The sequence below is a fragment of the Telmatherina bonti genome (assembly GCF_933228915.1).
Source record: "Telmatherina bonti genome assembly, chromosome: 5".
In the NCBI taxonomy this organism is placed as follows: domain Eukaryota; kingdom Metazoa; phylum Chordata; class Actinopteri; order Atheriniformes; family Telmatherinidae; genus Telmatherina; species Telmatherina bonti.
In genome coordinates, this window is record NC_136623.1 from 20,876,317 (window position 1) to 20,899,170 (window position 22,854).

The window sequence follows — 22,854 nt, forward strand, 5'->3', positions numbered from 1 at the left end:
AGGAGATTCAGAATCAGACGGACTTTATCGGAAATTTCAGTGTTTCAGTGTAACAGATATCCAGGTCAAAGATAGACAGATGACAGATTCAAGAAAATAGAAACATACACATTATTATACACACATACATACATACATACACATACATAAACATATAAATACTATTTTCAATTTACAAGTCACGATAAACAAAAAATGTCCAGTTAAAATCATGAAAAATGAAACTATGTGCTTCAAGATACAAGACAGGAGTACAGTGATGTATGAAGAAAAGAAAGAAATAAAACAGGAAAGTTAACAACCAGAAAAGAAATTAATTGAGCATTAATAGTGGATTGAGAGTGAATCTGGCTCATGTCTTTAGTCCCCTGACACTGTATTCCACAGAAACAGATACAGCACTCTGCTGAATGTCATTTCCTCATTATGACTTTAACAGGCCATAGATGCTCTTGTTTATGTGTGTGCGCGCGCGTGTGTGTGTGTGTCACGTTGTGCAGAAGAGTTCATGCTTATCTGATTTCGGCTTTGTTTTTCTCGCTCACTAACAGAAAATGAAACCACGACCAAAAATATGCCTTTAATGATTCTCCCCTCACTCGTTCATCTTCCTGTTCTGTATCAACTCAACCCCATGCAAACCTCCTATAGAGAAACACAGTTGGGGTTTTCAGTAAAAGTTAGTGCACAGAGCCATGGCCACAGATGTACATGTAGCACTTCGAGATCCAAGAACAGAGAGTTCCTGCATGGTCTGTCTGTCAGGACAGAGAAACCGTACAGCACCTCTGTGTGACTGGCCTTGACTGGTCCTCTTTTTATTTACAGTGACAGTGGTTAGCACTGTATGGAGAGAGAGAGAGAAGAATGGACCTAAAATGCACTAGAACATTTACACATAGTTTAATTTGCTGTAAATCTTCAAATGCTCAAGTGCATAGATAGATAGATAGATAGATAGATAGATAGATAGATAGATAGATAGATAGATAGATAGATAGATAGATAGATAGATAGATAGATAGATAGATAGATAGATAGATAGAAGGTATTACGTGTTAATTCTTCCCAGTTTATTTTTTACACTGACATTACTTGTCTTCTTCACCTTGTCTTCCCCTCTGCAGACAGTCTCATGGGCCATAGGAAAAGGACACCAGCAGAGTGGAGATGTTCAGAAAGAGACCTCCTCCAGGTCAGCATTAAACCCTTTTGTCATCCATCCATCCATCCATCTTCTGCCGCTTATCCGGGGTCGGGTCGCGGGGGCAGCAGCCTAAGCAGGGAAGTCATCTGTGCATTTAAACTGTTAACATAAAGTAAGCGTTCATATGACTAGATTATGATAAAGGATAAGGAAGAAAAGGGGACCTCATTTGCCTCATTGCCTTTTAGCTTTTGTGATCAAACATGTGGTGACTTGATTATAGTTGAAAAGTACAGTTACATGAGATATGTTATATGTTTTAGAGATATAAATCCACATAGAATATATGATCTAGAAACTCCCATCTGATTATCTTTTTCTCAAAATTATGGTGAACAAGTAAAAAAGCTAAACTAGGAAATCAGAGACCTGGGTCACAGTATTCTGAAGAGTAATATACTTATGAATTCTGAGCAAAAGTGGCCAAGCTTTTAAATTCTGCTGTAAAAAAAAAAAAAAATTTAAAAAAAAAAAAAAAAAGAAGCTTAACCTGCTTCATGAGGTAAACACACGAAAGCAACGTTTAAGTTAAAACTTGACCTTAAAATGTTGGCTTTACTCTTACTGACGTCATCAAACTGTGAGCTCAAGGTGTCTTTTTTTTACAGTCACTTTGACAAAAGGTGAGGAATTCGCTGTCAAAACATGCTTTGATTGCAGTTTACATGGATTTTCCTTGTAGATTTTCTTTTATGCACATTAGTTGTCTCTTAAATCTATCCTACATGCTATGTGATAGAAGCTGCGATCTTTCTCTGACAAAAAGGCTGTTATTCTTCACTTATGCACCCAGGTACACATCTGACGGATTTGCTGTCGGTGTAAATATGAATTGATTGGATTTTTTTTTTTTTTTTTTTTTTTTAAAGAAGAAACTAACAAACTAAACACGTGAAGTGCTTTCTGTTTGTTTGGTTTTATTTGTTTAGGATATCTATTTATTTGTCATCATGATTGGTGCACGTGTCTTATGTAGAAGTTTGGCAGTGAGTGTATGGGATCAGGCACGCGTCTCGCCGGATCAGCACGTGCTGAGGAGCCCGTCTGGCCCCGCCCACTGTGGCGCGCCTTCTTTTACTAAACACGCGTGAGGCTAGGCTGCAGCCCGGGACATTTTGGCTCTTAAACCAGATTTTTGTCTCTGAACATACACATCGCTCTCAGATCCAAAATGGCGCACAGTTTCCTTAGCTCAGTGATGGGATCCTTGCAGAGGCGGTGTCCATGGTAACCCCAACGTGGCCAGTGTGGTTACGTAATGCCCACATTGGCCAGTGTTTATGTTGTGGATGAGACTTGATGCAGCCCCAATCGATTTTTGAGGCTGCAGACTCACAGACACTGTGCTTATGTGCTTATGCGGTGGGTTGGACAGTTGCAACGTTTCGGCACCAGTGCAACACAAACTGGCCATTCTGGTGCATCGTGGTGGTGCTCCGTGGCGCTTTTAATAAATAAGCTTCGCGTTTCTGCAGACGGAGGGCAGAGATATCAGAGTAAGGCACACACCAAGTGTGCACGTGTGAGCATTTGGGTAGGGCAGAGAGCAGGCAGCAGAGAGGAGGGGATGGGGTGGGAGCTGCTAATCCAACTTGACTGAAGTTGGAACAGGATCTTCATCTCCTTGCGGAGATGTGATGCTCGGATTGTTCGGTAATGTCACTGAAACAGGGCACTTCCTACCAAAGTTCTTATGTGGTGACTTAAAGAAATTTAAGATGACAGTGCTGAAAGACATCCCGGAGAAGTGGTTTCCAGTCGTTCTGCCATTGCACAGAAAGAAAAAGAAAGGACTTGAAGGAAGGAAGTCGAAAAAGAAGCCGACAGGTATTGTGCGCGGTTCAGCGGATCATCTGCAGCTGATTTATATGTTCACAGCGGTGTAGTGACTGTCATCCTCACTAAAAAAAAGATGTTTGCACATTATTCAAATAAATTTAATCTCTTAGTTCCATCTCAACCGAGTCCAAGTTTCATTATGTCTTCATCTCACTCACTTCACCTTGTGTCTGAACAAACGTCATCATATTATACATCTGCACCAACCCCCCCACCATTCCCCCCATTCTGTACCACTTATATCATGGTTCTGAGTTCTGATTATTTATCATTATTTATTCAGAGTGAAAGAGAACATCATAGTTTTTGTAACATTTATGCATTTTAAATGACAATCAGTGTTTTGGCTCTGTTTATTTATTTATTTTTTTGCATCAATAGACATTAACCTGTGAAACATGATTCACTTTTTGCTGTTTTCCTGTCATGTGCTGATAGCCAGTTTGTACTTGAGGTGCATGTGTAAGCAAAAGAGTTTATCTGACTCAGAATCTTTTTGTAAATAAGTGGCTGATGTCCTTGTCTCTGCTGCTGGGACACTGATCAATCCTCCAGGCGCCAGCCTCGACTGCTGGATCCTTATTCCCTCTAGCCTAACTATCACAAATCACACTGGATGTGCACCTTCATTCGACCTCCGTTCCATCAGTCTGCCACTGTGTCACTGGCATTGTTTCCAACAAATTAGATCACTCTGTGAGTGTGCACACTCAGGTGCGTGCATGCGCATGACTGCAGATGATTCTTTTCCTCAAATCAGATCAGCCACAGAGAGTGATGATCACTTTTCTGCAGTCTGATCTGAAACTGACTTAACTTCAGTCATGGCAATGAAGTTAGCTTTTCTCATGACTAAGATCGACTGTTATTACATCATGACTGTTATAACTTCAGCCTCTGTTGCGAGTGTGTTGCCCATGGAGCTATAAGGTGTTTTAGTGCAGCAGCTTGTTGGCTCACATGTCTTGCCATGAAGGGAAGAGTGTTAAAGGGACAGGAGGGGGAGTGAACCAATGAGTGCTTTTGATACATTTAAATTGATCATAAATAAATATTTTCTTCTTTCTGCCTCAATTTAAATGCAAACCTTATGCCCATAGTAACCCTGCTACCGGTGCTTTCACAGCGATAAAGCTTTATAGATTTAGACAGACTTGCTGCATGGCATTAAGTCTGCGTCAGGGCTTTTTGATGCCCTTGAAGTTGTCAGAGATGTTAACACTTAGTGGGCAGTTTGCTAAACAGTTGGTCAGCTCGCTCAGGAGTGGTTTGGACAGACAGCCTTGACATCAGCTGCTTGAAGGCTTCATCCGGTGGGGGCATCTTGCCCTCTTCCCAGTCTGAACTCCGCAACATGATGACCTTCAGGTAAAGCAGAGAAAAACAGGAAAGAGAAGGACAGAGGAGAGAAAAGTGTACGATAGATTTTGATGGATAAGCACCAATGCAAACACATGCAATTTGATATTGTACACTAATCACAGTTTAGAAAAAACTGCAACCTCTCAAATGAAGTTTGGTCATGCAATCTAATGCCAGACAGCTGAAACCTCCAAACTCTTCTTCCTAAATGTTATTTTTTTTAACCCCATCATAATGCATACTTGTTCTCCCCGTGTATGCGTGGGTTCTCTCCGGGTACTCCGGCTTCCTCCCACCATCCAAAGACATGCATGATAGGTTAATTGGTCACTCTAAATTGTCCCTAGGAGTGAGTGTGAGCGTGAGTGTGGTTGTTTGTCTCTCTGTGTGGCCCTGCGATGGACTGGCGAGCTGTCCAGGGTGTACCCTGCCTGTCGCCCAAAGCCGGCTGGGGTAGGCTCCAGCTTCCCCGCGACCCTGAATTGGAATAAGCGGTTCGGAAAATGAATGAATGAATGAATGATAATGCATACTTCCATGAAGACAAATCCTCTGTAACAACAACACATTTGATCATCAGCCATCCATAATTCACCACAACAAATTCATCATAAACTAACAATGAACTAGAGCCTTTATTGGCTAAAAAGTCTGTGCTTGTTTGGTGAAACTAAGCACGGCAGGGACAAAGATTTAGGTTATGAGCTGTACATGGCGAGAGGCTTCACAATGCTGCAGATACACAGGAAACCACAGTGTCTTTGTTTGTATATGAGTGTCTGAGTGCTGCCGTGTGATGTCCTTTCCTGTGGCACCTCACCAACTGTCAGTCATCAACCCAAAGTCTTGAGGATCCTGTTGTTTCAGTGTGATGGTGTCTCTGTGCATACAACACATTTTGATCTTGACATTTACTGCATAGCTAGGTGTTACAGCCCTGTGCAAAAACAGGCCAGTTATGTGAGAAGCAACCTCATCACTGTTAGCAGAGAGTCTAGTTGCGAAGTTGGAGGGAAACCCCAAACCTAAATGCAAACTTAAAAGCAGAGAGAAGATAAAGTGCAGGGTCAGGGGGCGAGAGGTTCTCACAAATGAAGAAGAAATCTGACTTTCACTTTTATTTCATTTAAATATACAACTGGATTGAACCTGGGTTTGACCAGACTTAACGTGTCTAATATTGGAAGCAACAAATTATTAAGGATCAGAGGTAAACTGTTGTTATTATTTACTGTACTAATCCAGTTTGTGTTGTGTGTTTCTGTAGAGGAGGAGAGAAAGGTCAAAGCCAATGACAGAGAATACAACGAAAAGTTTCAGTATGCAGTAAGAGCACCTGCTGTTTTCTTTTCGTACATATCCAGAAATATGAACACTGTCGTAAAATTGTGCAACACTTAAAAAGAAATATAATTCGACTTCATAATCCTGTGTTTTCCTCTCTTCATCCAGAGTAACTGCATCATGACATCAAAATACAACATCATAACGTTTCTGCCTGTCAACTTGTTTGAGCAGTTTCAGGAAGTAGCCAATACCTACTTCCTTTTCCTGCTAATATTACAGGTGAGTAGAGGAGAGGGGTTAGAAATCCCTGCATTTGTGTCTCAATGTTACAACATAAAGACATAACGTAAAACATATTATGTGGAACAATCTGCAACATGACCAATTTAAACTGTCTTGAAAAGGGCATGTTTTGTATATGATTTCATACAAGCTGGTTATCACTTTTTTGGGCAAACATCAACTACTCAATGAAGTTTCTCATAAATAAATGCTGTTTTTTTTTCACCACTGTCACATTTAAAACCCTGCCAGCATAGGATGTAGCTTGGAGCTTTGCTGAAATCCAGCTGCGTAGGAAGGTCTCTTTGCATGTGCACATGCAGAGAGTAGTAAGGGTTTTATGTGGCAGGTTACTGTATTCCTGAAGGAAGAAGAGATATAAGTGATTGTTGGAGTTGTGATTAAAATGGAGACAAGCAAACAGATTCAGTCTGTAATTTCCCTTAAATCAGTTGTGTGGAAGCTTCCTGAATGAAAGTCAATAAGATTGTCAGTGGGTGTTATTTTACAGTTTTTTGTTTATGAGATCAGATAGAGGAAGTACTAAATGTGCTAAATCTTTCACTCTTACTTAATAACATTGTATGAACAAACCACTGAAAGTTATTTATTAGTTTAGTCACTTCACCTTGTGGTATGACTCGGAGGATGCATATTTATCATTCCACTGTCTACACTAAATGTTTTACAAGTATTAATGGTTTTCAGAAGCTAAATCTTACATGTTTTAGGATCCTTCCATTGTTTCCTTGTTTTGCTACCAGTATGGTGAAATCCTAGTTTGACCTATGCTTTCATATGTGACCAAATTCATACAAAACTCAGCATTAGCTCTGTGTTGTGCTATATATGAGCAGATAGCAGCACTCTTGCATGAGTGAAAACCCCCAAATCTGCTAAACATCACAACATTGTAGATGTGTTTCAGTATTGTGATGTTTTCTGCCATCTAACAAAGCCACTTGCTGTGGGTGTTAGATTTCAGTCCCACATTAAAGATAAGCAATGATCAATGAGCATGTCAATTAGCATCAATAGACACATTTATTTTTTTATGAGGCTGGTGACTTCGTTTCAGTACAGCATTAGATGTCACTGTCACAGTTTACACATTACGACACTGACAGCAATGGGATTTCGAAGTTTTGTGGGTTTGAAGTTATATTGTCAAGTAATGAAAAGATCAGTGTTTTCAAAATACTTCGTGCCAGCACAGATGTTACAATGTAAATTACAAAGACGGTGCCCAAATTTAAATAAAAGAAATCTAATTTGAGATTTAATGCTTTTTCAGTGTTGTAGGTTGTTTTTATTATTAGATCTTGACATCACCTTCTGGTGCATCGCCTACTGCTTCATGGGCTCAAGTCTGGCCATTAATTCATTCATTATCCTCACCGCTTAATCTGATGAAGGGTCCCAGGGAAGCTGGAGCCTATCCCAGCAGTCTTTGGGCGAAAGGCAGGGTATACCCTGGACAGCACGCCAGGCCATTGCAGGACGCCGTTGATATTAGTCTTTTAAAAAACCTTTAGTTACCAGTGAGTGATGGACGACTAATAAGATTTCACTCCCTTTAGGGGCTTGTCATCTACAGTCTATTTATTCCACAATACATGCACTTCTTTATCAAGTACTCCAGTGCCATAGTTCACAGAATGAACATGCAAAATGAAATTAAACTAATTATTATGTGGATTAGTTTCTCTTACAGACGTCAATAGAAACTTACTTTTTATTGCAAATGCAGGAGCTTCCTTCAGCTGTTTTTTTTAAAAATAAGAATGCATGGTTTAAGTACTTAAATGTTACATTTAATTTTAACTTAGCTACATCTGTCTTTTTCCGTTTTAATTCACTATATTGTTTCCATCATGCCAGTTTTTATTACCAATCAAAACTCAATATCTGTCCAACTTCAAAGTTCAGTGTGTTTAAAACATATTACTGACATAAAGTCCCAGCTGAGTAGGTTCTTACTAGGAGACACTGCATGTATCTTCATTCATCGTAACCTCCAAATGAACACAGTCTTTTGCTTTTGTTTCAGTTGATACCTCAGATCTCCTCCCTCTCTTGGTTCACAACCATCGTGCCTTTAGCTCTGGTGCTGAGCATCACTGCAGTAAAGGATGCAACAGATGACTATGTGAGTGTATTTCTCGCACCACTGTCACAGACACAAAGACTCATTATCTGTAGCAGTTTTAAGCAGCCTTTTGAGTGTAATGCATAGCCAAATTAGCTGTGTGAAAAGCAACTTTCTGTACTGCATGTCTGCTGCAGTTTCGCCACAAGAGTGACAACCAAGTGAACAATCGTCAATCTCAGGTCCTCATCAGAGGCTCGTAAGTCAAAACAACTGAAACCTACTTGAGTTGTTGCCTCTAAAGTTTCTTCTCTGTTAAATTTGATGTGTCTTGGCTTCTTCAGCTGTAATTTTGCAGATACTGTTCATATGACTTGTTTTTGCAGGCTGCAGAATGAAAAGTGGATGTACGTTCGAGTGGGGGACATTATTAAACTGGAAAACAACCAGTTTGTGGCAGTAAGTGTGCAAGAGACACAGTAACGTGCACCGTCCAGCAGAGTCAAGCTTTCTAATTAAACAAGATAGCTTTTAACATTCAATACAGAAGCAGTCTGAAAGCTTTAATGTTAAATAGATTTTCTTACATCATGTGCTTCATTCGGGTCGTGCAGTAAAACTGCTGCAGTTAATCACTAACTTCTTTCCAGTGCCTTCATTTGCAACTGTAAATATGCAGACTATCATCACTGTGTCATTTGTGTTGCCCGCTCTGCAACTGTGCTGTGTTGGTGACATGCAGCAGAAGCTAACCTCAGCTATCTGTTTTCAGGCTGACCTGCTCTTGTTGTCGAGCAGTGAACCTCACGGGCTGTGTTACATTGAGACAGCCGAGCTAGACGGGTCAGAAAACACACTATACATCAATGTCTACTCATAGTTCTTCACTTAGAAACAACAGGAAACTGCATCTAAATTGCTGTGTGTTGTGTTATCTTGCAGAGAGACCAATATGAAGGTGCGTCAGTCTGTCTCAGTGACAGCTGAACTTGGTGACCCAAACAACTTGGCTTCATTTGACGGTGAGATTTTCACCCTCTCATCTTCTCTCAGTTTCTCGCTACGTTCATCCTCCTCCAGAATAGAGAGGTTCATTGTTGCCTTTATGCGTACATTAAGCGTGTATTTTAAATGTCTCCCTCCTACGCAGCGTTGCACATAAATAATGCTAAATACACATAAAACGTTCACCCACACAAACTTTCTGTCCTTTTCTGCCACCGCTGAATGACAACGTATCATCGCCCACCCACCAGTGAAAGAGCTTTGAGTCAGCAAAGCAGGCTCACACACTCCTCACCTGCTGATGAAAATGCATTACTGCAGCAAATCAACACACACTTTGCCTCGTATCATCTTACAAGAGGAGTGTGTTTCTACCTCTGCAATGTGTGTGTGTGTTTATTAATGTATGTCAAAAGCATGTGGATAGGGATTTAAACTCTTCATCATATTTATACATATCTGAGTAATTGGATTTAGTGTTTAATTATCCCCCAGCAGATTTTAATTTAGGTTTGTGTTTTGTTTTTTATTTAATTTTTCATTGTACCACACTCCTTTGGGTGAAGGCGAAGTGGTGTGTGAGCCCCCAAACAACAAGCTGGATCGTTTTTGCGGGACTCTGTACTGGAGAGACAAGAAATACACCCTTACCAACCAGAACATGCTGCTCCGAGGATGTGTCCTTCGCAACACTGAGGCCTGCTATGGCCTGGTCATCTTTGCAGGTGTGTGTGTGTGTGTGTGTGTGTGTGTGTGTGTGTTTGTTTGAATGTGAATTAGTGTATGGGTAATAAACGTAACAAATCATCTTTCTTCTGATTCTGTCTCAGGCCCAGATACCAAACTAATGCAGAATAGCGGTCGCACCAAGTTTAAGCGCACGAGCATCGATCGCCTAATGAACACTCTGGTCCTTTGGGTAGGACACCCCAAACCTCTCACTTTCATGGATCAAAACTATTTTAGGACATGGGCTTAGTGGCTTGAATTCAGTTTCACATATCTGCTCTAGTAATACACTCTATGCTAATTTGAGCTTTAAACCACAGATCTAACTGTAAGATACTTGTTTAAGTGTAATACATACCCCCGTCTTGTTTACTCTGCTAACATTGTATTTCTGTCTGCACATCCCTGTCAGATTTTTGGCTTCTTGGTGTGTATGGGTGTCATCTTGGCTGTGGGTAATGCAGTATGGGAGAGAGAGGTGGGGTCGTTGTTTCAGAGCTACCTGCCGTGGGACCCTCCTGTGGACAACTTTCTATTCTCCGCCTTCCTCTCGTTTTGGTCCTACATTATCATTCTCAACACAGTGGTGCCAATCTCTCTTTATGTCAGGTATGGAAAAAAGGCAAATTAGTGTAAAACAAAAACAAAAGATGCAGGACAATCTTGTGAAAAAGAAATACACCCTTTCTCGGTTTTAAGATTTACATATTGCGACAAATAAAAAACATCTGGTCATTTCTAACCGTTTTTGAATTAGTGAAGATAAAGGATGAGAGATGATGGGGATCATGGAAGGATGGATGCGGTAGAGAAGAGAATACATGAAGGAGGGGGATAAAAAAAAAATGGATGGAGGGAAAGGTTGGAAGAATGAATGGGTGAGGGATGACGATGGATGGATGGATGATGGAGGGAAACATGATAAGGAAGCATTTGTCATTAATTTGAGGGAAGAAAGGATAGACAGATGAGAACGGGAAGGCTGGTTGGATAATGAATGTTGGAAGGAAGGGAAGGAAGGATGAAAGGATCATTTATTGACTTTTATTTAACCAGGGAAAAGTGACGCTGAGATTTGCATCTCTTTTGCAGGTGAGTCCTGGCCAAGTAAAGCAGCAGATAGTTACAAACAGATACAACATGCATCACAAACAAGAGATGAGATGAGATGAGACATGTCATAAGATACAAGGGAAGAGGAGGATAAGGGAAGGGGAAGAAGGATGGAAGGGTCAGGATGGACGACGTAAGGGAAGATGATCGGGAGAAAAGGGAGACAGAATGAATTAATGTAAAGGGAAGGCTGGATCGATGGATAAGGCAGGGGGAAGCAAATGGACAAAGGAAGATGAATGAGAACATGGATGAAGAGGGTGGGGTGAGAATCAATACTGCAAAGTGAGTGAACTAGGTAGATGAAGGCTCACCAGGTCATGGTGGTGTTGTTTCAATTGCTTCCCATCAAAATGGAAAGGGTTATGAAGCCATTTGCAAAGAATCCGTCATTCCACAGCATTTTTCACGAGTGGAAAACACAAAGTCAGCAAACCTCAGAGACCTTAAGCTGCATTTTAAAGTTGCTTGGGTTGTACTTAGGTTGATGATTTTGAATCCAGTGCCTAAGAGTCTCAACTACAGCTCTATTAAACTTAGATCTCAGTTTAATGCTGTTTGATCAGTGCATTGATATCTAACTGGAGGCTACAGTATTACATAGACTAATCAACAGTACTAACTGTGTTATGACCCCATGTTTTAAATTAACTTTAAATGGACTACATTTAGTCCTATCTCTCATCTGTTGGTACAGTGTGGAGGTGATCCGGTTGGGCCACAGCTACTTCATCAACTGGGACCAGCAGATGTTCTGCTCACAGTGTAATACAGCAGCTGAGGCCAGGACCACCACTCTGAACGAGGAGCTGGGCCAGGTGAGCAATCAGCTAGTGTACTGTGTCTATAGAAAGTATTGACCCCTGCAAGGTTTTACTCTTTTATTGCTTTTGTAAATCAATCATGTGTGACGTAATTTGGCTCTTGTGACTGAAACAAGTAATAAAAAATAATCCTCTTTAATGTCAAATGGAAAACTTTTTTCTACAAGGTAATGACAACTAAATAAAAAATATGCAACATAAAATTAGTAATTGCATAAATATTCAACGTGTTTAAGTCAGTATTTAGTAAATGCACCTTCAGCTGCAATCACAGCACAGTCTTGCACATCTGGACATACTTTTTTATAGACACTGTATGTTTGTGTAATGTTTCATGCATGTTACATGTTTTAGCTCCTTGTCTGATGTATATTCAGCACACTCCCATTCTTTTAAAAGGGAATCTAATGATTCTGCTGTAACCAAGAAACTAAGCAAACTAATTCAGTCTGGCTCTGTGCTGGGGACAATTCTGGAGCCACAGCAACTCACTGTCCAGAGGAGAAATTTGATTAAGCTTCATATCTTCAAAACCTAGAGTTGAATCAGTTATGAATGTGTGTGTGTGTGTTTTTTTTATTTTTTATTTTTATGTGGAACTGTATACTTTGTACTCAGGTTGAATACATCTTCAGTGACAAGACTGGAACTCTCACTCAGAACATCATGAGTTTCAACAAGTGCTCCATCAATGGACAGACTTATGGTAAGTAGACCCACACGAGCAAATGCACACACACAGTAACAAAGTGTACACAACAAGTCTTACGTATCTCGAATTTGTTTTACTGCCAGGTGAAATTACAGACCCACTGGGGACACAGCCAAAGGTAGGAGGGCATTTTTTTCTATATTCAACACTTATTGCCATAACGCGATGTATTATTATAATCCCGTGGTCGCCTGTTCATCTTCAGAGGCTGGACTTCACTCCCTTCAACCCCCTGGCAGACCCGGACTTCTGTTTCTATGACGACAAGCTGCTGGAATCGGTGAAAGTGGGGGACTTGCACACTCACGAGTTTTTCCGCCTGCTCTCCCTTTGTCATACTGTTATGAGTGAAGAGAAGAGTGAGGGTGAGCCGGAGGGATGAAGCAATTTAAGGCCAACGCTGAATCTTTCTGATATTTATTGTCTAAATATTGTTTTCATCTGTCTGCACAGGAGAGCTAGTTTATAAGGCTCAGTCTCCAGATGAGGGTGCTCTGGTGACAGCAGCTCGAAACTTTGGCTTCGTGTTCCGCTCTCGGACGCCTGCGACAATTACCACCACAGAGATGGGCCGCACTGTCACCTATTCGCTGCTCGCCATATTGGACTTCAACAACATCCGCAAGAGGATGTCTGTTATAGGTGAGGATGCAGGAGGCCTTTTTCTGTAAATTAGGGATTTTCAGTGTGAATTTCGAATGGAAAATGGAAAAAAACTTCATTTTAACACTGAAATGTTTAGTTTTAGTTTCTGAATTTCCCCTCGGGGATGAATAAAGTATCTTTTATTTGATTTGATTTACACACTGCAAAGGGACACCGTTCTATATGGTTTTGCATATATTTTCCTTTCTTGTCGCATTTTTATTTGAGGGCAAGGGTAAGCCAGTTTGCATAGCTGTGACAAAGAGAAAGGAGGGAACCAGAAAATGTGGAGTAGACTTCTGTAAATGACACCAATCTGAATAGAAGATTCGCACTTAGTACACTGCTGCCAGGAGACTCTGGGAAGTGTGTCTTGATCTGCATTTGTCCTGATTATTCATCAGATGAGAGTGTGGAACCTCTAGGTCAAAGATGGTTTAAATACTTTTGAGGAACCAAAACCACAGTAATAGCAGCATCAGTAGTTTCCTATTGAATGTTTAGAATAGGTTATCAGTTGTTTCTTACCTCTAGCGTTGTCTATAAGGGAACATAGTTGTTAAATCTGCTGCAGCCAGCTCTCACTTCAAGAGCAAAACAAATTCACAAGTTGAGATTTCATTGGTTCTTTCTGTGATTTGCCTTCATGCAAGAGACTGACGACACGTACTACCATTAATACTTTTAGCCTAACTGCATCAGTAGTGTGGCAGGATGTTGGCATCAGCGTCACATGATATTCCTACACTCGGGATCATACATTGTGGTAAATTGTGATGATGTGTCCACTCAGGATGTTTGAAGGTGATGTTTTTTGTTTTTTGTTTTTCTTTTCTGTCATTTGCTTTCAGTGCGTAATCCAGAGGGCAGGATCCGTCTGTACTGTAAAGGAGCTGATACTGTTCTGCTGGAGAGACTCCACCCCTGTAACCAGGAATTGATGAGTATCACCTCAGACCACCTTAATGTGAGTAAACTACAAACCTTTTAAAAGCACTGGTTGGAGCGTGACTGCCATCTAGTGTCTGAAAAGGAGCTTTTAACAGCGTTCATCTTTATGTACTTTCTCTGATTAGTTAATATCTACTTTTTACCACAAACATTTTTTAGCAAAAATTTTAAAGAAAATAAACTAGTAAAAAAGTTTGAAGTTAAACATTAAAATTAATGATGTCTATCAAAGATCACGGACATGTTTGTTTGCTTGTTTTTGATTTTAGGAGTATGCAGCTGATGGGTTGCGGACACTCGCTCTGGCATACAGGGACCTTTCGGAGGATGAGTGGGAGGCTTGGTCAGAGAGCTACCGCGTCGCTGACAAGGCCACCGACTGCAGGGAAGACAGACTGGCTGCAGCTTATGACAAGATCGAACAAGATATGATGGTTAGTCTCTCATCTTACTTTTACTTTCTTTCTCTGACCCAGTTCTTTCATACACATAGTATGCACTGTCCTATAGCTAAAATTAGACTGGTGATTTAAAGAGGGTTAGTTACAGTAGGTTGTATCTCTTCATTTTGTGAGGAATTCACTTTTTTTTTTTTATTATTTTGAATTGCAGAGAGTTCTCACTTTTAAAGTCATCTTAGATGAGATTTTAGTGTTGTTGCAGGAAGTTTCATAATCATGTCTCTTGTGTTTGTAGCTCCTAGGTGCCACAGCTATAGAGGACAAGCTGCAGGAAGGTGTCCCAGAGACCATTGCTGTGCTTTCTCTGGCCAACATCAAGATCTGGGTTCTCACTGGAGACAAGCAGGGTGAGATATGCCAATGTTCACACCTGTCTCCTGAACCTCAACTCCTTGCTGCCATTTAAAAAGTACTACAAACTGCAAAATTCAACCAAATTTGAACCCCATCTTTATGGCGAGGTTTTGCTGATTAAACAGTCGGTCATCTGTACCTTGTCACCACTTCAAACTGATTCAATGGACAAGGACTTTTGCTGAAAAAGGAAACAAATATTATTGTGCACAACCAATATTTAATGACTAAAGACACATATTTTGGGTCCATGTTTCAGAATTAACAAGGTAACTACTGTCACAAATACAACTAGAAAAAACAAATTGTCAATATTTTGAGCAGAAAATGATACAAAAGTACAACCTGAATTTATACATCTCCTTTCCTTCATACAGAGACAGCCGTCAACATAGGTTACTCGTGTAAGATGCTGACAGATGACATGACCGAGGTGTTTATCATCAGTGGACACACGGTTCAGAGTGTACGACAAGAGCTCAGGTCAGTCTTTCTCCATGGACAGTCATCCCAGTGTGTTTGTGCAGCTATATATATATATATATTTATATATACAAATGTATATATATATATATATATATATATATATATATATATATATATATATATATATATATATATATATATATATATATATATATATATATATAAAATTGGAGAAACTTCATTCTATCAAAATTCTGGAGGGTCCAACCAGAGACTGAAACTTAAACCACAGTCAGTCCTGAACTAAGTCCTGAAATCTTTTGTAAACTAGAAAAGTAAAATTCTTTCTCATTTTAGGATTCAGTTATTGATCTCCGAGGTTCCTGAAAGGAAAGGAGGTGTCACAAAGTGGCAATGTCCACCTATCCAGACTTTTTTTTATTCCAACACCTTGTGTGTGTTATTCTCACTTGACCACAGGACAATTTTTATGTGTGTTTTCTTCTGTAGGAGGGCAAGGGAAAGGATGATTAATCTGTCACGTGCCAGAGATGGGGGGAAAGAAGAAGGGATGGAGGGATGGGCAGAAGCACATTTCATGGGTAATGGGTACAAAGAAGAACAAGGAGGAGGTGGAAGTGCTGGAGGAGGAAAACAGCTGCAGTGCAATCCTATAGCTTCAGCTCCCACTCATATGATGGACAACATCTCTGGAGAATTTGCTCTTGTAATCAACGGTCACAGTCTGGTATGAATAGTACGCCCTCACACTCATGTACTGTTCACAAAATCAACAGGAAACACTCAAAAATCTTATAGTTATACATGCCATTTGAGCCACATAACCTTCTCTTATTATGTGCTTTTATTCCAATCTGTAAATTTGACCTTTTACATTTTTACTCATGGACTTCTCTCATCTTTTCTCTGCTTTCTGATAGGCCCATGCACTGGAAGCAGACATGGAGACAGAGTTTGTCTCAACGGCATGTGCGTGTAAAGCAGTGATCTGCTGCAGGGTCACCCCTCTCCAAAAAGCTCAGGTGGTGGAAGTCATCAAGAAACACAAGAAGGCTGTCACACTGGCTGTCGGCGATGGCGCTAACGATGTTAGCATGATCAAAAGTGAGTTGTGCAGAAAGGATCAATGCATAAGGGATTTATTTGCAAGATTTACTTTAATCCAGAGTTTGATTAAATTTTCACCACTATCTTTTATTGATAATGGGAGAGTCCAACCACTGCACAAAGCCCTGCTCCAGCACACCACAAAGACACTGAGATGGGGTTTCTGGTGGCCAATCCATGTGTGTTTAGGACTTCACCGAGCTTGAGACACCAAAGTCCAGGCATTGCTGTCTTAAAAATGCCATTACGGAAGAAAAATAAGTCCATTGATGGAATAACTTGGTATTTTCTGGTAGTCCAATGACCTCAGCATTTGGACACATAATGTTACTGAACATAGACCTGACCAACTGCCTTAACCCTAGATCATAGCACTTCCTCCACAGGCATGAAGGTACTTCATCTTACGCTCTTATTACCCTGATGCTCTCTGCAGTCTGAACCAGGATAAATCTGGACTCATCAGACCACATGACCTTTTCTTGCTCCAAATCTTTATTTTCCCTAGCAAATTGAAGCTTTTTTCACCAATTAGCCTTATTGCTTAGTGGTTTTATTATTCTTACACAGCTGTTCAGACCCAATCCCTTGAGTTCCCACCTGATTTCATCAAACTTTTAAAGAAGAGTACACACATAAAGATTATTGGGTGGATTTTTCTCCTGATTTTCTCCCTTCCCAGCCAAGGACACCTAAATAGGTTATTTTGTAAGAATAGACTGTAGCTGGGGTGTTTTAAGAGTGAATTTGCCTGACAATCAACTCCAGAACAAGTCAGGGCAGAAAGTCGCAAAGTATCAAATGATCACTATCATCCATCATGTCTTTCTGACCAAATTTCTTTTCATAGAAGACCATAGTTTCGAACTATCCTTTCTGTTTTTAAAATGCATTGGACAGTTCTTAACTCAGTTTTAGTAGTGTCTGCAGTCTCCTCACATGTTTTCTCCGCTTGATGCATGACGCATCAAACAGACTGACATCTTTTCCACAAGCACGGGACATGTCTTTCAACATGGTTGTTTAAGAAATGAGAGCCTACACATTGCATCAGTTGGGGTTAAATAACTTGTAGCCAGCTGAAAGATAATGGCCCTTCAACAATTATCCAAGAGAAGGTTCATACTTATTTACTGAGTTAAATCCATGTGGCGACTTTATTTTTGGCGAGGTAGTGTAATTGAATTGGAATGGAAAGAAAGAGGACGGGTTCAGTCACGTGTGTGTTGTGTCTACCTTTAAGCAATGGAAATTCTCAGCAGAAGTAGAGGTTGTTTACATACTGTTCAAAGTTGTGATAGTGGTTGTGTGGAAACGTTGCGCTGGTTGCAATGTCCTCATAATGTGTTGTGGATTAGTTTCTTTTGTTTTCAATGTGACGAGTGTCCTTTAACCCCTCTATAGCTGCAGACTGATCTTTCATTACAAACACACTTGTTGAAAACATCCAAATAACTTTCTTTTTAGTTTTTAATTCTTGTGGTCTGTTTTTAAACATTTCTATTTGTGTTTTTATGTAATTGCTTTATTAGGGATTGAAAAGTAATAGATAATGGTAGTAAGATACTGGATTAATTAATTTCCAGCCATACATATAATTTGATGGAAACCTAGTGGGAACACTTAGTGTTAACAGAGTTGTTCTTCCCCCATCATAATGGTTTGTAAGGGTCTTGTCACTTTTTTGTCTGTCTGTGTGCTTTCACAGCATGGCAACATGTTTACCTGCATATTTCTTCATATGACTTTATGGAATCACAGAGAGGAATGCAACCAGTCCAATAGTTATAGCGGCAGAGTATTTGAACACATTTTCCCTCTGTGCCATACAAAAAGAGCGAGGAAGGGAATGAGAACCCTGAATCAGTAAGGAGGTGTTCATTTGTTGAATTTGAACTCATGTATTTACCTCAAGATGCAAAAGACCAGTGTGACCGTAAACTGTGAATGTAAAGAATTAGTAGCAATGTACCCTTTGATTTAATTTGATTTGTTTTTATTTGATTTGATTTCATTTCATTTCATTTCATTTGGGCAGCACAGTGATGTGGTGGTTAGCATCATCACCTCACAGCAAGGTCACTGGTTTGAGCCCCAGCTTGGGGGTGGAGGGGTCAAATAAGTTCTTTTTGTGTTGTCTTTGCATGTTCTCAGTGTTTAGATATAGGTTCTCTCTGGCTTTTCTGGCTTCCTCCAACAGTCCAAAAACATGCATGTTAGGTTAACTGGTCACTCTAAATTATCCCTCAGAGTGAGTTTTAGTAGGACTGGTTGTTTGCCTCCCTGTGTTGGCCCTATGACAGACCGTGTGCTCGGCCTCTTGTCTGGTATTTGCTGGGACAGGCCCCAGCCCCCCCATCACTCACCCCTCTGAAATGAAGCGTAAAGTAATTGAGATGTTAAACTGAATCAAATGAAAATAATACTGTCTTCCTATAACCCTAATTGTACTGTAATGTATAAATTACATATAAAAACTCCTATAATATGTGTGCTCTATTAGATTGTGAGGTAGTTTAAGCTCTTCTATCAGTAACTCTCGGTAAAATCTAAAATAAATGTACAGTTTTCCCCATGACATCACAATTTGACTTACTCTTTCATCTTTCCAACTTAAGGTGCTCACATTGGAGTGGGTATATCTGGTCAGGAGGGGATCCAGGCCGTGTTGGCCAGCGACTACTCCTTCGCACAGTTCCGCTTCCTCCAACGCCTCCTGCTGGTCCATGGCCGCTGGTCCTACCTGCGCATGTGTCGTTTCCTTTGCTACTTCTTCTACAAGAACTTTGCCTTCACCATGGTGCACTTCTGGTTTGGCTTCTTCTGTGGCTTCTCTGCCCAGGTCAGAAGAAAACTTAATCTTAAGATTGGAACATTTAGAAACCATTTTTGTGATTTTTGACTGTGTGAGCATGTGTTTGTTTGTTTGTGTTTGTCTTTTTGTTGTAGACGGTGTATGATCAGTACTTCATCACACTCTACAACATTGTGTACACCTCCCTCCCTGTGCTGGCCATGGGGATATTTGATCAGGTCCTTTTCATTTAATACAATTGGAAATATTGCTAGCCTGCACCTAGATTGTTGGCAGTCTTGTTGTGAATTGGAGACTTTCCTCTTTAATCTGTTTAGGAACAGCACCCATTGTTCATACAGTTATTGCATCCATCTTAAGAGATTCTCCGATATAAATACTCGTTTGTGAATAAGACTTCTGTTCTGGTGTTATTTAGTATGACTTTTAGCATTTTGCTCAAACTACCAAGTCACTTAGTTGACTGCTTGCATCGCTTCTCTACATTCTTCTTTTAGCATTACGGATCTCTCACTTCCGCCTCTTATTGCAGGATGTTCCAGATCAGAGAAGTTTGGAGTATCCTAAACTCTATGAACCTGGGCAGCTCAACCTCCTTTTCAACAAGAGAGAGTTCTTTATCTGCATTACCCAGGGCATTTACACGTCAGTGGTGCTTTTTTTCGTCCCGTACACCATGCTGTCCGATGCCACTCAAAGCACCGGAGTGCCCCTTGCCGACTACCAGACCTTTGCTGTCACCACAGCAACAGCGCTGGTTATAGTGGTGAGTGTACAGGTGAGAAATCCCAGATTGGTGATACCTTTCTGCAGACATCGTGGCTGTTGTGTTATAAGCACTCCCCATTGCTGTGGCTTGACATGTCTGTTTGGTTTTGCAGATCGTTCTCGACACTGGCTTTTGGACAGTCATTAACCATGTGTTTGTGTGGGGGTCCCTGGGCTTATATTTCACCATCATGTTTGCTCTGCACAGCCAAACCCTCTTCAGGATATTTCCCAGTCAGTTCCACTTTGTAGGTTAGTCACCTTGATTTTGTGTTTTCAAGCAAATATAATAAATCTTCAGCTACACAAACACTGTATTTTTGTGTTTTATGATCCCTCACATGTGGCAATTAGTGTTATCCTATTCAATAAATCTGTAATGCTGATTTTAAACGCTGTATGAGTACAGTGTATTTTAGCAATAAACTTTGCTGTAATGTTTATTACTAACAAAATTCTATTGAAACTGTGTGTAGTTTAAAATCATTTTCACTCCACTAGTGACACTATGAAAGTTATTTAAACACTGACTCATGTTTGTGTCTGTATGTTTGTGAGTACAGGTAGTGCCCAGAGCACATTACTGCAGCCAGTTGTGTGGTTAACTATTGCGCTGGCAGTAGCAATATGCATAGTTCCAGTTTTGGCATTCCGCTTCCTCAAACTGGATCTCAAGCCTCAGCTCTCAGACACGGTGAGAAAACACAACATTTGTAATACTGATGGGTCTGTGGTGTTTATTGCAACATGTGTTTTACTATCCTTCCAGTATGTCAAGCTAGAAACAGACTGCAGTCAGTGATTAACTATACATGTAAAAATCTCTTCATATAAGTGTAATGGACAAGTTCATGAATACCATTTACCATTTAAATGCTGTGTAAAATATGTGTAAATACTAACCTAATCGGTGTACCTAACTGGCACAAGCTGCTTTAGACATATACATTTGAGATCAGTGTGAGGGTGTGTCAGTCAGTCAAGCGAAGCCGCTATGAAGAGGGTGTGAGGAAGTTCCTTTTTGATTTGTGTGCAGTTTCTCTACACATTGAAATGATTTGGCTTTCGATGAGATGAGCATCAGATAATGACTAATATTCTATGTCTAGACTCAACTAAGACTTAATGTAGCTCTAAAACAAGTAGATAATGTAGTAGCTAATGAATAAAGATGATTATTTAAAGGTCATATGACAAAAATGCTAATATCTGTTATAATTTGTGTGATAATTATGTAAATAGATCTTAATAAAAAAAAAATCCTTCCTCTCCGTTTTGTCCATTTTCAGGTGCGTTACACTCAGCTGGTGCGGAAGAAGAGACGAAAGCTGGTCGGTCGCAGCGGCGGAGGTGCCTGGCGAGCTGCAGGCAGTTTGTCAGAAGGCCGTCTGAGTGCTCGTGGTGGCTCCAGGAGGTCAGGTTATGCCTTCGCTCACCAGGAAGGCTTCGGAGAGCTGATCACTTCAGGAAAAAACATGAGACTCTCCTCTATGGCACTGGCCACATTTGCCTCCAGACACAGCTCCGGTTGGATCGACACACTCCGCAGAAAGAAAAATATTCAGACTCACACACCCCCCTGTGCTTCAGGGGAGTCCAGCCCAGTGCCCAGCAGTGTCACTGGGTCAGTTCCACCACTTTCGAGCTCTTCTTCTGTTCTGGGCGGCTCACAAGAAACGCCCATTGAGGAGGAAACGGTCACACCAGCTCAGAACATGCAGGCTGAACCTGCATCCTGCGTACAAACCTCAGCAGCTTTGGCGTCATCTTCAGAGGCCGCTGCATCTCAGGGCTCAGCTCAAGCCATTAGTACTGACATCTCAACAACTGCTGCAGTGAGGCCTCATGGGATAGACTCGACTAGAAGCTTGACATTCTCTCTGGTTCAGGTCAGCTACTAATACAGACGTTTTATCCTGTTTTATCCATGTAACTCTTTTTACACTAAGCTAACGGTTTACGTCTCCTCATTGTCCAACAGGAAGCTCTTGGGGGTTGGAGGAGTATCACCTCTCGTACCGGTGCAACCAACAGTCCAGAGTCATCCTCTGTTGCCAGGGAAACCAGCTAGATTGAGTAAAACTGAAGCAACAGATGGACGAATACCATCTTTACTCTTGTCTACCAGATGTTCGCATAAACTTACAAGACACACTGTGTGAAATCTAGTGCAATTACACAGACTGTGAAAAAAGTATTACCCACACAGTGCTCTCGTCTCAAAATAAATGGATTAAATCAGAGATATCACAAGATCACAAGAGGAAGCAGTACATTTTGATGACATGGACTTTCCCATTTATAAATTAGGATTTTTAGGTTGTGAAGAGCAATCCTCAAATGTACAATGTGCTGTTAAGGCAACTTGGGAATTACCTTGAATGAGATTTATATATATATATATATATATATATATATATATATATATATATATATATATATATATATATATATATATATATATATATATACATACATATATATATATATATATATATATATATATATATATATATATATATATATATATATATATATATATATATATAAATTTAAGTGAAGATCAGAGGCAAATGAAGAAACAGAATGTAAGGTAATTAGTTACGAAAAGACTGATATTTTACAAGCCTTAAAACTACAACTCACAGACTCAGCTGTTGAAATCAACAGTGAGACGATGAATGACATAAAAGTAAGAAATGGTGAGGTGCAAGCATTGTTATCTGTTGACAAATATTGTGTTCATTGTAGTTCTCAGTGAGAACGCTGTTTTACTTTACAAAAGACTTGCAGGATTTGGATCTTTTTTTTTCTCTGACTAATCTGCTACCTTCCTTATATGTACTTTTGAAATTGT

At 40.2% G+C, this 22,854-nt stretch overlaps 1 protein-coding gene across 1 annotated transcript; it reads left to right on the top strand.

The window, feature by feature from the left end:
- Window positions 1-2,925: 2,925 nt before the first annotated feature.
- atp8b2 (ATPase phospholipid transporting 8B2) lies at window positions 2,926-22,068 on the top strand (the record flags this gene model as incomplete). Its single annotated transcript, XM_079241082.1, has 29 exons — window positions 2,926-3,034; window positions 5,676-5,734; window positions 5,861-5,974; window positions 8,028-8,126; window positions 8,264-8,325; window positions 8,453-8,525; window positions 8,839-8,909; window positions 9,009-9,088; window positions 9,638-9,796; window positions 9,902-9,990; window positions 10,213-10,409; window positions 11,611-11,731; window positions 12,356-12,443; window positions 12,533-12,567; window positions 12,655-12,814; window positions 12,903-13,091; window positions 13,946-14,061; window positions 14,315-14,479; window positions 14,742-14,853; window positions 15,238-15,343; window positions 15,797-16,034; window positions 16,228-16,411; window positions 19,033-19,256; window positions 19,364-19,447; window positions 19,762-20,007; window positions 20,111-20,253; window positions 20,565-20,691; window positions 21,287-21,886; window positions 21,979-22,068. 29 exons carry the CDS (start codon window positions 2,926-2,928, stop codon window positions 22,066-22,068), a joined length of 4,140 nt encoding a protein of 1,379 aa, XP_079097208.1.
- Window positions 22,069-22,854: the final 786 nt, after the last annotated feature.